At 40.7% G+C, this 17,716-nt stretch overlaps 1 protein-coding gene across 6 annotated transcripts in view; it reads left to right on the top strand.

Annotated features, from left to right (window-relative positions):
* SELENOI (selenoprotein I) overlaps positions 1-17,716 on the top strand; it is a 44,196-nt gene that overhangs the window by 4,781 nt on the left and 21,699 nt on the right. For all 6 annotated transcript variants that reach the window (XR_016395505.1, XM_022574261.3, XM_089923378.1 and 3 more), the window contains exons 2-4: positions 13,171-13,239; positions 13,709-13,817; positions 15,970-16,044. Coding sequence is in view for 5 of the 6 variants with exons in the window: in XM_022574261.3 (XP_022429969.1) it covers positions 13,171-13,239; positions 13,709-13,817; positions 15,970-16,044 (253 nt within the window). In the remaining variant the exon portion in view is untranslated. The remainder of the gene's footprint in view (positions 1-13,170; positions 13,240-13,708; positions 13,818-15,969; positions 16,045-17,716) is intronic.

Below are 17,716 nucleotides of genomic sequence, written 5' to 3'. Positions count from 1 at the left end.
GGAGAAAAGGCATCCCAGGACTGGAGAGCAGTGGGGTGAGTGCACAGGGGTTGAGGCCTGAGAGTATTTTCTGGGAACCATAAGATGTTAGGTGTTGGGACTTAGTGGTGGAGTGTCCAGAGAAGAGACTGGAGAGGGAGGCGGGGCCCCCTCAGAGGGAGATGATTTGATGTAAAGGATTTCTGGATTTTACCCTGTAGATCATTGTTTCTGTGGTCCAAGGACTATTGGCTTTAGAATCACCTGGGGAAAGTGTTTAGCCAATTTCTAGGTCCATTTTGGGAGGTTCAGATCGGGTAGGTTGCTGTGATATTCATGTTAGACACATACCTCAGGTGGTTCTTAGGTACATGGTAATGCTATAGGTTTGGGGAGCCACTTACAAATTTTAAACAGGATCAGATTTTAATTTTAGGAAGCTCACCCTGGCAACTAGAAAATGAATGGAGAGCAGGGGAGGTAGGGGTGATCTGGAGACGTTTTAGGATCCTCCCAAATAAAATTGGGTCAGAAATGAGGAAGGCTTGAATCAAAGCAGTGGGGATAGAAGGGTAGATGGGAATCTAAAGGAGGTCAGAACTGGTTAACCTGCCCACTGAATTTGGCTAGCAGATATATTTAATTTGGCTCACACCTACTTTGTTTCAAAAATTAGTATCTTCCCCATAAAAGCCCAGATTTCTGGATTCTCTTGAAAAACTAAAATAGTGGATAACATAGGCCCTGAACTTCTTCCTGACAAGAATCTCCTGAAGCTGAATAGTGCTTGCCCTCTTCAAAAAGGGTATTTGTAATACTGCCACTATGGAGAACAGTGTGGAGGTTCCTTAAAAAACTACAGATAGAACTACCATACGACCCAGCAATCCCACTATTGGGCATATACCCTGAGAAAACCATAATTCAAAAAGAGTCATGTACCAAAATGTTCATTGCAGCTCTATTTACAATAGCCAGGACATGGAAGCAACCTAAGTGTCCATCATCGGATGAATGGATAAAGAAGATGTGGCACATATATACAATGGAATATTACTCAGCCATAAAAAGAAACGAAATTGAGTTATTTGTAGTGAGGTGGATGGACCTAGAATCTGTCATACAGAGTGAAGTAAGTCAGAAAGAGAAAAACAAATACCATATGCTAACACATATATATGGAATCTAAGAAAAAAAAAAGGTCATGAAGAACCTAGGGGTAAGACAGGAATAAAGACACAGACCTACTAGAGAATGGACTTGAGGATATGGGGAGGAGGAAGGGTAAGCTGTGACAAAGTGAGAGAGTGGCGTGGACATATATACACTACCAAATGTAAAATAGATAGCTAGTGGGAAGCAGCCGCATGGCACAGGGAGATCAGCTCGGTGGTCTGTGACCACCTAGAGGAGTGGGATAGGGAGGGTGGGAGGGAGACAGAAGAGGGAGGAGATATGGGGATATACGTATATGTATAGCTGATTCACTTTGTTATGCAGCAGAAACTAACACACCATTGTAAAGCAATTATACTCCAATAAAGATGTTAAAAAAAAAAAAAGGGTATTTGCTTTCTAGTGTGCCATTTCCCTACCAGTCCCTGTGCTCCACGCAGGTCTGCTTTGTTCAGTTTACCTGCCTGATCCCTATGTACATTTTTCCCCCCTATGTACATTTGATTGTGATGCTTGATTTAAGATTTTAAATTGACAGAACGCAGTAACTGACTAGCTGGAAGGGGTGAAGGTAAAAGATGCGGAGGAGTCTGGGATGACTCAGGTTCTAGTAGGATGATTGGGTGGAGTCACTGAGATAGGGGTTTTGTGAAGCATTAACTCATTGGTAATAATGGCACCCAGCATTTGTTGAGTCTAAGAGTTAATCCTCTTGATATTTCAGTGAGGAGGTATTTTATTAATATCTCATCAGTAACCTAACTCATACGAGATTTGTCCTTACAGAACAGAAGCAAAGTTATAATTTAAATGATGAATGATGCTGAATCTGGCAGAATAACAGTAATCTTTTGCACAGGGCAATTCTCTTGGACAGGACCATGGGGTAGACTTCTCTTGGAAGGTGTGGTTTTTGGACTTGGAATTAAAACAAAGAAAATTTCATGTTCTAGATAAATATCATTTGTGGATGAAATGTCCCCCATTAGAGGACTGTTTCTGTAATGATTTCAAAGACTAGAACAGAGTCTAGTTTCCTCCAGAGTCACAGGGGAAACATGAGAAATTCCTGATCTTTTGATTTTCACTTGTTATGACTGCAGGCCGACTACGATATAATGTGTTAATTATGGCATTAGCTAGATATGTTACAGTTAACTCAAGCATAACTTATCTTTAGCTGTGCCTTGGTCTCCTTGAGTAGATGTGGGAAACTGGCCTCTCCCACTTGTAAGTACATTAGTAAGGCTTGAAAAGTATTTTAGTTGTCTTAGATATAGATTTACAAATGTCTCATAGAAGAATTATTTTTGCAGTTGGCAGAGACAGGAATCTTTCAGAAGAAGTGAGAGGAAAATGGATGGGAAACTTCTGCAGAGTGAGAGAGAGAGAGATTGTTAGGTAGAAGGTTACTCCATTTCTAGGTGCTATTTGGAAGAAACGAATTGGTTCTTAAACTACTTTCTGAAATATCAGTTCACTGCTGATGGCTTGCTTTTGTAACTGCTGTAATGCTTAAATGTCAAGAACTTCTCTGCTGAATAAGAATTTGCCCGGCACATAAGGGGGAGAGGGGAAAGATGTTTCAGTCAGAGTCTGATGGGAGCCAAGGCACAGAGCCTGGGCGGATCATGCTAAATTAGAGGCACAAGGAAGTGGAAGGTGTGTGAGGCACCAGGCCGAGCCTAATGAGCTCAATGAGGGGAGGTTGCAATGGCAAGAGCAACGTCATTGTAAATACCCAATAGTGATAATGATAATGATGGCAAACATTTATATAGCACTTACTATATGCCAGGCGTTCTTTAAGGGCTTTACATATATTGTCTCATTTAATATTCACAAGTGCTTTGTGAGGTAGAGGTACTATTATTTACCCCATTTTACTGAGACACAGTGTTTAAGTAACTTGCTCAAGGTCCCACAGCTGAGATTTGAACCCAGGCATTCTGTGTCCGGAGTCCATGTTCTTCATGCTATGTTGCCTCTCAATTCTAAGAATGACGTATAAACTCTGCTTTGTAGTTACTGGGTGTTTTGTGCAAAAGATATAAACATTAGAATAAAGACCTTCAGTGACGTGCTTAATTGGGTTTGTGTCTAATGTTTACAGTTGGGGAAAATGTACAGTGAAAAAGGAAGAACTGACTTTGTTTTCTCTTCCCCCAGTTTTAAATTATTCGTAGGGACAAGTGGGCTTGTATTTGCTAGTCTTCTATTTAGTTGACTATTAAGAACATTTCATTCACTATTAGGTCTAATTGCGGTAAATGGCTTTTGATTAACTAATTAGCTTTGGGACTGATACTGAGTTAAATAGAACCCACATCCTAGCTTTGCAGTCTTGAGCATAACTTAGTCTCTCTAACCGGGTTTCCTCATCTGTGAAATGGGGTAGCACCTGCCTCATAGGATCATTGTCAAAATTGAATGTGTTAATATTTGTAAAGTGCCTGGCACTTAGTGCTGTGTTAGTGTTAAGTAAATAAAAAATAAAACTTGACATTTGTGCTTCTCTGCTGGTGAACGTTTAACTGTCGTATAACATATACACACATACTCACACCCAAAGACGTTATACCAAGAGAAAGGATGTTTCAGCAAAGGAAGAGTAAGTAAATTTTTTCAAATACCACTTTCCTATTTATGAATCTGCAGTACCTCCCACATATTTATCATGTGTTTGATGTCGAGATTCCTCAGCAAGGATTTCAAGTCCCTTCACTAAACGACCCCTCCTTTTGTCTTATCTTCTCATCTCTTGTTAGTTTATTATATGTTGTTTAAGTCTAGCAAGCAAACATTTGTCATCAGGACATGCTTGTTCTTGTCTTACTGCTCTAGTTCTTCTCCAGTCGTCTCTCACCACCTTCTCTCCTCTGATTCGTTAGCAGATATAAATGACAGTATTCACGGAAATGGGATCTCATTGTCCACTGAGTCATGTCCTCTGTGGGTGTAGTTCTTAAAGTCTTGTATTGATTAAAAAGTACTTTAAGAAACTTTCAGTTTCTGTCTTAGGGTTAATATAATGCCCCCCCTTTTTCATTTTCAGTTCGATTTGGTGTTTTTCTTTCTTGGTAGATTATTACAAGCACAGTGCCTTGCATTTAGTGAGTACCTGCTGAATTTTATTATACCTGGTCTCTTGCTCGCAGTGCAGTATTTGAAGTTGCCATCAGGAGGTTTAGGTGTTGACCACTAAGCTGATGGTGTGGCTTTTCCTTCAGCTGAGGAGTTTGCAGGAGTGTCATTCACATTTGTTTTCACCAGAGGAGTGGCCCTCAGACTTGAGGGTGCCTCAGAATCAACTGGGGCGTTTGTTAAAAGACAGATTGCTGGGCCCTACCTCCAGGCTGTCTGATTCTGTGTATTTAGGGTAGGGCCCAAGAATTTGCACTCAGTTTGGCAACTACATTTTGAGAAGCACCTCATCAGAGAAGTATTCCATTATATTGAAGAGCAGTTAATAAAACCAAGAAACGAATGTAAAGGAGTAAGAAGCTATATTACCGTAATGTTCATATATTAACCCTCAAGTATCAGGTAGTCTTGATTTTGTGGATAGGAGCCTCAAGGTATCTCTTACTAGAAAAGAGGATGTTGCAGTGCTTTCAGTATTGGATATTAGTTTTCTATCGCTGGATAACAAATTACCACAGACTTGGTGCATAAAACAACACACATTTATTGTCTCACAGTTTCTGTGAGTCAGGGCACCAGTTACCTGGCTCCTCTGCTTGAGGTCTCGCCAGGCTGCAGTGAAGGTGTCAGCTGGGCTGTGCTCCCATCTGGAGTTTGGGGTCCTCCTCCAGGCTCATGTGGTTGTTGGCAGAATTCAGTTCTTTCCAGTTGTAGGGCTGAGGCTCTCGGCTCCTAGTAGTTGCCCACTTTTCTGGCCACATGGCCTTCACCATAGGCAGTTCATAACATTGCTGTTTGCTTCTTCAAGGTCAATGGGAGACTGTTCTCCAAACTGTTAAGATGGAGTCTTAGGTAATGAACTATATCATGGAAGGGACATCTCATCACCTTTGCCCTATAATGTTCTCTCAGTCAAGGCAGTGACATCGATCACCTTCACTATATTCTGTTCGTTAGAAGCAAGTTACAGGTTCCACCCTCAGGGGAACGACTGAACCATCAATAGGAGGGGATTGATTATAAAACGGCTTGACTCTCTGGGGATTACCTTAGGATGTGTCCGCCACAAATTGGAAGACAGAAGAATGTGTATTGGAGGATACTGTGTCAATAACAATTTCAGTGTAGTGGATCTGGGTAGCTCATGATTGTACTTGAGCCAGGAGCGGGTAGTCTGGATTAAAGCAAAGTGACCCATTTCGCAGAAATGTTCCAAGATGATTCATAAAGGATTTACAGTTTAGACCTTCCTGTGTATTAGCTGTTAATCCCTGAATTTTATAGCTTCTTCATCTGTAAAATAGGAATAATCTACCTTATCTATTTTACAATATCAAATAAGAGAACAAATGTTATTGTACTTTGGAAACTATAAAACATACACATGTAGACATGGTGTTATTAGTAGGGGGAGAGTAAGAGCAACTTCCCCTTGTGAAGTGAAAAGTTGCTGTAGACTAGTTCCCGGGGGAAAAGAGTTCCTCTCATCACTGAGGGAGTCACTCTGTACTGCCATTAAACATGCAGAGTAGTTCATGCATTTATTCATTCATATGTGCAAACACTCAGATATGTTTACTGAACTCCTACTATGCGCCAGAGGCAGAAAGGATCAGGTCGGGAAGCTTTCTTCGTTCTCTTAACTGCTTCTTTAAATACCAGTGCTCAGTGAGTCCCACGTTTGTATGTGAAGGTAGCTCTTCTGACTGCCTTGATATTTGTTGCGTAAATAACAATTTCTAATAATTGGGATCTTTTGTTTTATGTTTTTTGCTTAAGTGACTGGCCCAGAGACTTGGAATGCCATTGCTAAAGAACTCTGCTCCAGGAGTGGTAGAGCACATGTTGGCCACAATGGATCCTGCCCCTGTAAAGACTTAAGCCTAAACATGATTGAGTCATGAGACCTGTCAGCAAGGGACTGACCTCCATACCATACCAGTACCACACCAGACACTGAGCTTCACTGTGCAGGGGGAGAGAAGAGAGTTGACATTTCTTTTCTCTCTCCTGAGTTCTTAAGAAAGGTTGATGATGTGTTTCTTTCATTATGTCTGCAAAGTTGGTATGAGCAATAAGTAACTTCATACTGTGAACCCAGTTGTGAACTAAAATTGGTTCTTTGTGACTATCCTGCCTTTTACTCCTAAAAACCTGGATGATTTGGAACTCAAGAATTTGGGGAATCATTTGAAAAAGTCAGAAACATCATTTTGAGTTTGCTTACATCTGAAATGATTAACGATAAGTGCTGTTTATAAACTATTATTAGCTTGTACTCAATCCATACTTTATGGATTTCCGTGGTTAACTAAAATATGTTTTATAAGTGTAAAGTTTATATTTCAAATGGGTAAAGACAGGCTTTGAATTAAAAATCATTTGATAGTTGGAGACTTATCCTCCTTATATTGATTAGAAGACAAAGCAAGGGAAACCTGCATCTGTTTATAGATGTTAGAGTATTACCATCTGTATTAGTATTAGATGGGATACTAGCCTCAGTCTAATTAATAAGTTGTCCAAAACTCTGTATTTAGTGCAAGGGTGTGTCAGTTCAGTCAGTTTTCTTATCAGTATATAGAAAGGATTTAAAGTACATGTATAAGGGAAACACTTTTAGGTCCAGGGAAGTGCTTCCATAGTTTTCCTTTTGTTAGAGCCAATTTCCTTCTTAAATTAAGAGGAGGCACATTTCTAATGCCCTTCTCAAAAACGGGCACTTTATAGCATATTTTGGAAGTAATTTAGAGTCATTGTACTGCTCCTGGCCTAACCCGTAATCGTCTCTTGCCTGGTATACTGTAACAGTCTCATAACTATTTTGTACCTTTGCCCCCCTCCAGTCCATTTTCTACACTGTAAACAGTGGCCTCCTTTAATAATATAAATCAGGATATGCACTGGGCTTGTGATAAAATAAAACTCACTGTGGACCTTTGGGTGGTGTCTGCCCATGTCTCCAGTGTCATTTCATACCACTCTTCCTTGCTCACTCACTACGCTGTAGCTCCATTGGCCTCCCTCCACTTTGTGGTCCTTCTACATTTTGTTCTCTGCTTAGAAGGCATCTGGCACGCACGCCCCCCTCCTAACACCTATAAACCACACACACACCACACACACACACACGCACACTGCCACACATATATTCTTTATTTTCTTTCTCCTTTTTAAGGTATAAATTATATACAAACGCACAGATCTTAAGTACACAATTTGATGAATTTTGTATATGTATGTAACCACCACCATGATAAAGAATTATTTTTAGCATCTCGGAGGGCCCCCATTTAGTCCCTCTCACCAGACTGCTATTATGACCTCTTTTTGCCATAAATTAATTTTGTCTGATTTTGAACTTCATATAAATGGAATCTCCAGCAGCGTGTTCTCTTTAGGATCTCCCTTGTTTGACTCACTGTTCTGTCTTGTACATGCTTTACCTGTCTTCTCATCTTCTAGGACTCAGCTTAAGTGTCCCCTCCCCTGAAAAGCTTTCTCTGAGCACCCTGACTAGGCACATTCCCAGCCCCCTGGTCCTCTGATACAAACACCTTGTTTATTGTCTTCACAGTATTGGTCACATCTTGTGATTACGACTTGTTTTCTTGCTTAGCATCCGTCTCACCCTAGACTGGACTTGGTGAACATAGGAAACTTTTTGGTCTTGTTCACCATTCTCTTTCTGGTGGCCTAGCACAGTGCCTGGCACAATCATAGGCACTCAGTCACAATTATTTGTTGACTTTACTGAATGAATGAATGAAGAATGAACTCTGCTTTATTTCCTGACTTGTACTGAAGTTAAAAATAAAAAAGCCTTGAAACTTTCTAATATTTGACAGAATATTATCTAAGATAATTCTGGATTTCACTAAGACTTTATGAAAATCTTTTCTCGTGGGTGACATAGACTAATTGCCATAGATGCCAGTATGGAATTCTGCACCCAAATAAAAATGACTAAATGTATTAATAGCAATCTTGAGGGGAATGTTTAGAAGTTCTACCTTGATCAGCATTTTTACAGAGACTTATGTGAAGGCATTGCTAGCATGACAGCTTTACATGCTGAGAGTTTGGGGGCAGAGCTGGTACCTTGGAAAACTGAGTCTGACCCTGAGGAGATCGGAGGAGCTAGAAAGATGAGTGGACTCTAGCAAGATGAAATGTTAAAATGGTAAATATAGGGTCTTACACTTAGTTTCCAACAGTCAGCGTCATATTAACGCAGAGAAAGGTGGCTTTGCAGTCTGTATAAGAAAGGCCTGAGGGGGTAAGGTGGCTGTGAAGGTGTGTGTAAGTCTGCAGTATGACTTTGTTGCCTCAGGAAATTAATACTGTGTTGAGCATCTGTTATAGAAATAAGTTGTTGAGGAAGAAGACCTTATAGTCATGTTCTCCTTTGTGCTCATGCACCACTTGAAATATTCCTTTTGCCCTGGATCACACTTTTATTTTGGTTTAACAACAAAATGGATTGTCTGGAGCACTGGTTGTCAAACTGAAGCCCCCGGACACCTGTTTTGTGAATAAAGTTTTATTGGAACACAGCATGCCTCTTTGTTTTCTTATTTTCTGTGACTTCTTTCTGCTTCAGTGGCAGTTTTGGGTATTGTTACAGAGACCAGTTGGCCTGCAAAGCCTAAAATATTTGCTCTCTGGCATTTTCCAGAAAAAGCTTTCCAACCTCTGGTCTAGAGAATTAGACCTAGATGATGAAGAGAGTGAAACTTTGGCAAGAGAGTAACAGCAAAAGGAACATGAGATTTTTTAACCAGGTGAAGAGAGGATTTAGGTGTGACAGGCAGAGCCATCTTCAAATGTTTGAAGCATTATTGTTTGGAAAAAAATTGGACCCTTGTCTGCTTAGCTTTGTTAGGGAAATTGAAAACATGACAGGAAATATGGGGCGAGGGGAGGATTTTGTTAGCATATAGAAAAGTTGTTTTAACATTGGATTGGGCTATTTCTAGAAGTAATGAGTTTTTTGGTAACCAGAGGCATTTAAAAAGAGGCCAGGGACTTCCCTGGCGGTCCAGTGGTTGGGACTCCACGCTTCCACTGCAGGGCACGCTGGTTTGATCCCTGGTTGGGGAACTAAGATCCGCATGCTGCGCAGTGCAGCCAAAAATTAAAAAATAAATAAAGAGGCCAGGGACTTCCCTGGTGGCGCACTGGTTAAGAATCCGCCTGCCAATGCAGGCGACATGGGTTCGAGCCGTGGTTCGGGAAGGTCCCACATGCCGCAGAGCAACTAAGCCCATGCGCCACAACTGCTGGCCTGTGCTCTAGAGCCCGCGAGCCACAACTACTGAAGCCCGTGTGCCACAACTACTGAGCCCACGCGCCTAGAGCCTGTGCTCCGCAACAAGAGAAGCCACTGCAATGAGAAGCCCGCGCACCACAACAAAGAGTAGCCCCCACTCGCCGCAACTAGAGATAGCCCTGCGCATAGCAACGAAGACCCAACGCAGCCAAAAATAAATAAATAAAATAAATTAAAGAAAAAAAGAGGCCAGATGACTGTTTTACCTATTCACATAGGTGAGGGGCAGGCACGTGAGAACTAGATATCTCCTGAACTCTTGTGGTTCTGAGATTCTGCCTTGGAATGATTCTCAAACTCAGGTTGTGGTTCTCAAGCCTTTCTCCAGGGCACTGGATTAGTCTGGCCCAACAGATTGTAGATCAAGCAAGTCCTGCAGGCCTTAAACAGGTGATTATTACCTTGTTCAGATATTCTGGTGTATACCAAAACATCATTCCAATAGAAAATAATATATTTAACAGGCATTAACTAAATTTAGTTTAGCTCCTTTAAAATTTTACTTATTTTTTCAGGCATGTGGAAGGTGTGACTCATTCTTCTTTCCTCCTATTGATTCACAAGACAGTTTCAAGTTTCTTTGTTTATACCAAGTGATATGTGACCTTGAAAAATACTCAAGTGTGTAAGGCTAGAGCACAGAGTGCTCTTTAGGTTTACTGTTTGCTACCTTTTGTAATCTCATATTAGATTTCCTTGTTATACTTAAGCTTATCTGCTATTATTATTAAAGGTAAAAAATGCAGTTAGGCAAACTGACCTATTTGTATTGAGTTCTATAATCTTTTCATACTTCTACTGGTCTCCTGAAATAGAAATTTAGAGTTAAAACTTGAGAATTTGGGGACTTCCCTGGTGGCGCAGGGGTTAAGAATCCGCCTGCCAATGCAGGGGACACAGGTTCGATCCCTGGTCCAGGAAGATCCCACATGCCGTGGAGCAACTAAGCCCATGCACCACAACTACTAAGCCTGTGCTTTAGAGCCTGCAAGCCACAACTACTGAAGCCCACGCGCCTAGAGCCTGTGCTTTGCAACAAGAGAAGCCACCGCAATGAGAAGCCTGTGCACCACAACGAAGAGTAGCCCCAGCTTGCCACAACTAGAGAAAGCCCGCATGCAGCAACGAAGACCCAACACGGCCAAAAAAAAAAAAGGTGAAATGTTATAATAGTGGAAATAAAGAGATTTTAAAAAGAGAAAAAACTTCAGAATTTAAAAAGAGCAGCTTTTCAAATCAAAATACCATGAGTAAATGACCTTCTTTTAGACGTAAATTCAAATTATGGAAAGCTGTTGAATGAGAGTCATTCAGCAAACATTTGAATTAAGAGCATTGTACTTTGTACATCGTATTAACTATTCGTGTGATGTCAAATTGTTTTCTTCTGATTTGGACTTCTTACAACTTTTGTACTTTGCAGTAGATGGTGGACTTGAAATGTGTGGTTTTCCAGTTTATCTGACCTGCTGGCTACGTCATGTGGGTCTGGGTTCGGACTTTGGTGAAATGGAGGAGGCCGTGGCCCTCCCGCCTTGTCATTGGCAGCTTTTCAGGGTTCATATTGGTTGCATGGCCTCAGGTCTGAAAACTTAAATTCAGGCAGTCCTGTCAACTGGGGACTCCTTCATTCTACAGAGGTTCAGGTGTCATGGTATCTGTCATGTGGAAAAGCTTTGCAGGCTGTAGAGAACCATGCACGTAGAAGTTGATTTTAGCAAGAACAGTAATACTCATTTAAGGAGGCTCCAGCTGAGAGCCTGGATGCAGCTGCAGAGCTTCTCCGGCCAGTGTTCTCCTTCACCATTTTCTTTCCACTGTCTGTCTCAGATCTTTTGTCCAGGATGTCGCATTTCATCAGAATGAGTTGGAGAAATGGAGGCACTCAGCCATGGATTCTGTTGAGTAAACATTTGACTTACTAGCTAACTCTCTTTGCTAGTAGTATTTTAAATTATTTCTATTTATTTACTTTTTTGCTCCATCACACTTTTAAATCTTGAAACACTGATGAGAAATATTTCCGGCATATCCATAAAACATTCAGGAAGAAATATTGATCTTTAATTATGATTTTTTAAAAAATCAGTTGCTCAGATGCTTACTACTTATTTTTGGGTTGGCCGTAACAGAAAAACCTGAACGAACTTTTTGGCCAACCCAATATATTCATACTAAACAAATACAAAGCACAGCTGAAACTTTTTTCAGGCATTTGACTAGTATGACATCTTTTAAATGACAGCTTGTTGAATTAGGTAGTATTCCCACTCCCTGAGGGTGAGAATTAAGTTGTCCCTTACCTATTTTGTATCCCTTCTTCCCCACACCTAGTGGATGCTTCCTACGTGCCAGGCACTCCAGTGTGTATGTGTTTGTGTGTCTGTGTCTCTGATGAATAAGTCATCAACATGACTCTTAAAAGTATTACATAATTACATACATATATTTTGTTAAAATTTTCTCTGAAGTTTTACTAAATAGCTCAACAATTGGGGAATACATTTGAACACCCTAACCTGTTGTTTTCTTCCTTTGCTTATTTAAGCAATCCATTTTCCAGCTGTAAAGGGATCTGTCATTCCTTTGGTGCTCAAAACACAGTAATGGTACCTAATGCTTATATAGCACTAACTGTGGGCTAGGTACTGCTCTAAGCACTTCCTGTATGTTATCAGTTTATCTAATCCTTATGGCAATCCTTTGAGGTAAATGCTGTGATCCTCATTTTACAGGTGAAGCAACTAAGACAGAGAGGTTAAGTAACTTACCCAAGGTTGTACCGTTAATAAGTGCATTAGTAATGGTGTCAAGGGTAAAACAGCTAGATTCCCGTTAGTTGAGAGGGATGAAGGAGGTTGAGAAAGTCAGTGTGTGAATGCACACAGTGTGCTCATTATCCCGCAAATAGGTGAGCACTTGAAAGCAATATAAAATTTTCTGCTGCAACATTGTAATATTATAAATATTATACAAAGATGTGCTTGGCCATCTTTGCCCCATTCAGATTGCTTCTCCAGTTCTGTTATTTAGAAGAGGACATTGTATAACTAGATATATTCTCTAGATTTTTTTTTTACTATTATTTTCTTTTTTAAAAAAATTTATATATTTTTGGCTGTGTTGGGTCTTCGTTGCTGCACGCGGGCTTTCTCTAGCTGCAGCGAGCGGGGGCTACTCTTTGTCGCGGTGCGCGGGCTTCTCACTGCGGTGGCTTCTCTTGTTGTGGAGCACAGGCTCTAGGTGCGCAGGCTTCAGTAGTTGGCGTGCACGGATTCTAGAACGCAGGCTCAGTAGTTGTGGTGCACGGGCTTAGTTGCTCCGCGGAGTTGTGGTGCACGGGCTTAGTTGCTCCGCGGCATGTGGGATCTTCCCGGACCAGGGATCGAACCCGTGTCGCCTGCATTGGCAGGCGGATTCTTAACCACTGCGCCACCAGGGAAGTCCCTGTGCTATTATCTTCATTTGAGAAACATTGTTCTAAATACTTGCTGGTATGCAAGGACTAACTCTGAATATTTTTTTTCATTTCTTAACAGTACAGTGCTGTGGATACCAACCCCCTCTCTCTGTATGTCATGCATCCATTTTGGAACACTGTAGTGAAGGTAAGATGATCAATAAGCATGTACTTAGGTTTTAGTAAGTTTTAAATATTTTAAACTATTTTATGGAGTATTACAGACCAACTGTCAGTTCAGTAAGACGTTTAGAGAAACTGCCTCTCCCATCCTCCTTTCCTTTAGTCGCATACCTTTTGATCTATCTCATCATTGAAGTATAAGCTTATACTCTAGATCTATCATATTTATAAAATGCTTCTTAAATTTTTCTAAAATAAATATAATGTTATGATTATAAAAGTTTGTTGATTATAGAATTATTTAAAATATAGAAAATAGACTTATTTCTATTAACTGATTACGGTTTATAATTTGATATATATATATATAATTCCTGTGTATGTGGTCTTTCAAATTTATAGTTTTTGTTTTGACACATTTGCATGTTGTGGTATGTAGTAGACAGAGAGATTTCTCTACTTTAATTATTCTGTAATTATTTTGAAACAAATAGGTATTTCCTACTTGGCTGGCTCCAAATCTGATAACCTTTTCTGGCTTTCTGCTGGTTGTGTTCAATTTTCTGCTTATGGCATACTTTGATCCTGACTTTTATGCTTCAGGTAAGATTATTACTTTAATATAAAATCTTAAATGTCTAAATAGCAAAAAATGAGATATGGTTATTTTCTGATTCTATTAAGATGCTTGCATTTCTGAAAAGTTTTGAATATTAGAAGGGTTGTAAAATGTTAGAATTGGGTGTAAAGGCTAAGTTATGTTTTCACAATCTGTTATGTATGTTTCTGATAAGTTCTAGAAACCAGTTTGGCTATTGAATTTAGATATGTCGTCTAAAAAGCAATGAGGTTTTTGTAAATAAAGAGTAATGGGATTTATAAGAAGATGGAAAAGTAGGACTCTGAAGTTTTGCCTGAAAATGAGTATAAGCAAGGCCCAGCATACCTACCAGTTCCAGAAATATCCCTTTCCCTTTTCTAGGTATGGAATAAAAATCCCCTTTTTCTAAAGGCAATGTGGTCTCTCTTTCCTCTGCTCAGCACTTGTACGTACCTTTAATAACTCCCAGTTTCTTTTGAAAATGGTTGTTAGACCTTAGATATTTACTGACAGAAGTCTGGGCCCTTACTGAGGATGGGAGGCAAAATGCGCCTTTGGAGGCAGTTTTCAGCTTATTCCCAACGGCTTTCTTCAGACCCACTGCTACCTTACTTCCTCCCACACCCCAGCTTCTGCCCCGGCTGGACAAGAGAATCTGGAGCACATCTGGGATGAGGGGGGATATGTGGGAAACAGTTTATTCTTATTGCTCAGCTGGTGGATGGAGTTGAGAAGAACAGAAAGATGGAGGTAGATGAGTATTTTTTGTATTCTAAGTTAGAAGATACTTTCCAATAAGAATACTTATAAATGATGTAGTCAGGAGTTTTAGTATTATAATTCCGGGGTCCCCAACCCCTGGGCTGCGGACCGGTACCGGTCCTCGGCCTGTTAGCCACCGGGCTGCACGGCAGGAGGTAAGCAAGGGTCGGGCAAGCGAAGCTTCATCTGCCGCTCGCCCTCGCTCGCATTAACCACCTGAAACACCAGCACCGCCTCCCCCATCCACGGAAAGATTGTCTTCCATGAAACCGGTCCCTGGTGCCAAAAAGGTTGGGGACCGCTGCTGTAATTCATCTGTGTTGTGGGTTCAGCAGACGTTTGTGCACTGACCTAGAGAAATTAACAATCACTGACAACATTGTTTTCGTAGGAGAATTTGGAGTTTCAAACACTTAATGACTTTTGATATTATAGGAATTATGAATATTGAAACTCTGCCTATGCCTGACTTTATCAACTGAAAATTTTAGCCATAGCTTCTGTATATGTAATAAAATGGTAATTCAAGATCGTTACCATTACCATGCTTAAATTTCATTAAGCATGGTTTTGATATTGTGGGGTTTTTTAAAATTGTATTTTAATCCTCAGAACAGCCTCAAAAGTTTATCTTTGAAACTAGAAATAGTATTTTCTCTGACTAAATAAGACTATTTACTTAGTCACTAAGAGAACTAAAAATACGTAAATATATGTATTTCTCCAAGTCATACAACTTGAAGGGCCAGATTAACCATCTAGTCCCAGTATATTTGGGAAGTGGAAGACAGGAAGGTTAAATGGTATATTCAGGGCCACACTGCTCGTTGGTCACAGAGCCAGGACTAGAACCCAGAGCTGAATCTCACTTGTTTTATCTTAGGGGGGGGAAAAGTAAGGTCCAGACATTTCAGAACGATTTTGTTGCCAGAATCATCCAGTTGAGGTAATTTACCTAGACACAAATCAAAAGGTCTTTTGTTCAGCTAATTAATAATTTAGTGAGAGAGTATAGGTTGAAAGCTTAATACATGTTTGTAGTATAATCATAAACAACAAGGATCAGATTAAACACAAGCATTTTTTGAATTCCAAAAACACGATTTTTCATTCTAGGCACATAAGTAATTTTCAAGTGAAGATAGTCAGTCTTGAGTTACGATTAAAGCTCAAAGTAAATGCCTATTGTTTATGAGGGGTTGGGCAGTTACTTTTGTTTTGTCAGAGTTTGCTGATACATTCTAATATTTACCTAGTTCTGCATTCGAAATATATTGTAAAGCACTTCAGCTTCTGTTTAATAAATAGAAACATTTCTCATTGGCAGTATGGGCTATGGTAAGAACAATGGTACTTAGACTGTGTTATAATCTGAGTTGCTTTCCTTTACAGCACCGGGTCACAAGCATGTACCTGATTGGGTTTGGATTGTGGTGGGCATCCTCAACTTCGTAGCCTACACTCTAGGTAAGAAATTGGCAAATAGTCAGTGGCTGGTGAAACTGTCAGCAAGGATAGCACCAAACGTTTTCTCCTGTGCTTAATTCATTTTAACTAGGGTTTATTAATACCCTGTTCAGTTTGGTAAATACGTTCTTGAGTTTCTCTGTGAAAAATATTGTCATTTGCTGGGAATTCAAAGAATAAGATAGGAGTTGGCAAACTACCACTTGTACGCCAAATCTGGCCTGTTGTCTGTTTTTCTGTGTTTTTTTTTTTGCGGTACGCGGGCCTCTCACTGTTGTGGCCTCTCCCGTTGTGGAGCACAGGCTCCGGACGCTCAGGCTCAGCGGCCATGGCTCACGGGCCCAGCCGCTCCGCAGCACATGGGATCTTCCCGGACCGGGGCACGAACCCTTGTCCCCTGCATCTCAACCACTGCGCCACCAGGGAAGCGCCTGTTGTCTGTTTTTGTAAGTGAAGTTTTACTGGAACACAGCTATGCTCATTCCTTTACGTGTCTGTGGCTGCTTTCCTGCAGCAGAGACATAGTTGAGTAGCTGTAACAGAGGCCATTTGGCCCACAGTGCCTAAAATATTTACTGTTTGGCCCTTTACAAGAAATATTTCCCAACCCTGGAATAAGATATCATTTTTGCCATGAGTTTGGGAAGCAGTACTGACATATCAAATAACTGCAGAATACTGAGAGAGATGCTGTAATAGAGCATAGTGGGAGAACAAATATAGAAGTGATCAATTCTCATTTGGTGGAGGGGGCGTGGTCAGGGAAGTCCACTGGGCAAGGTTACACCATGTATTCTGCCAAGGGTGCGTTTCGTTGGGATCATCTGTGTGACTTGTCCTGCATTCTCCTATTCTTCCCTGCTTTATTTTTCTCCATAGCACTTAAAACCATATGACCCCCTTGTATGTTGTCTGCTCTAAAATGTAAGTTCCTTGAGGGTGGGTACTTTATCTTGCTCGCTGTGTACCCAGTGTTATAAGAACAGTGCCTGCTCCATAGGAGGTACTCAGTATGTGGTTTTTAAATGAATGTGAAGTAGCAGACCCTGACTTAAAGTTGCTTAGGTCTCTTCAGATAAAAATGACTTGTATTCATAAAACCAGGGTAATTTGGTACAGGATTAAATGCTGATGTGGTGGATGACCAGAGCTGCAAGAGTTTGGGGAAGGAAGAGAATGAAATCAAGAAGAATTAGGCAAAAACTTAGTTAAAAGATCTACATTTAGACAGAGGCTTTTGTGCATTTGTTATTAAAGATGAGTTGGTTTTACTGGGACTTCCCTGGAGGTCCAGTGGTTGAGACTCCGCACTTCCATTGCAGCGGGCACGGGAACTAAGATGCCACATGCCGTGCGGTGTGGCCAAAAAAACAAAATTTTTTTTTTTGCTACAGGATTTGGTTGCCAAGGACTGCAAGAGGAATAGGGAAAAGGAGAGAGGCCTGTGTTCTCTGGCTTTTAACAGCATGTCATAAGAGTCTTTTTTTTTTTTTTAATTAATTAATTTATTTATTGGCTGTGTTGGTCTTTGTTGCGGTGCGTGGGCTTCTCACTGAGGTGGCTTCTCTTTTTTTTTTTTTGCGGTACGCGGGCCTCTCACTGTTGTGGCCTCTCCCGTTGCGGAGCACAGGCTCCGGCTGCGCAGGCTCAGCGGCCATGGCTCATGGGCCCA

This window comes from Delphinapterus leucas, chromosome 13 (genome assembly GCF_059928025.1).
Source record: "Delphinapterus leucas isolate spDelLeu-1000000601 "Yukka" chromosome 13, BTC_Dleu_Yukka2, whole genome shotgun sequence".
In the NCBI taxonomy this organism is placed as follows: Eukaryota; Metazoa; Chordata; class Mammalia; order Artiodactyla; family Monodontidae; genus Delphinapterus; species Delphinapterus leucas.
The sequence above is the reverse complement of the archived record's forward strand: the minus strand, read 5'-3'. Positions and strand labels throughout refer to the sequence as shown.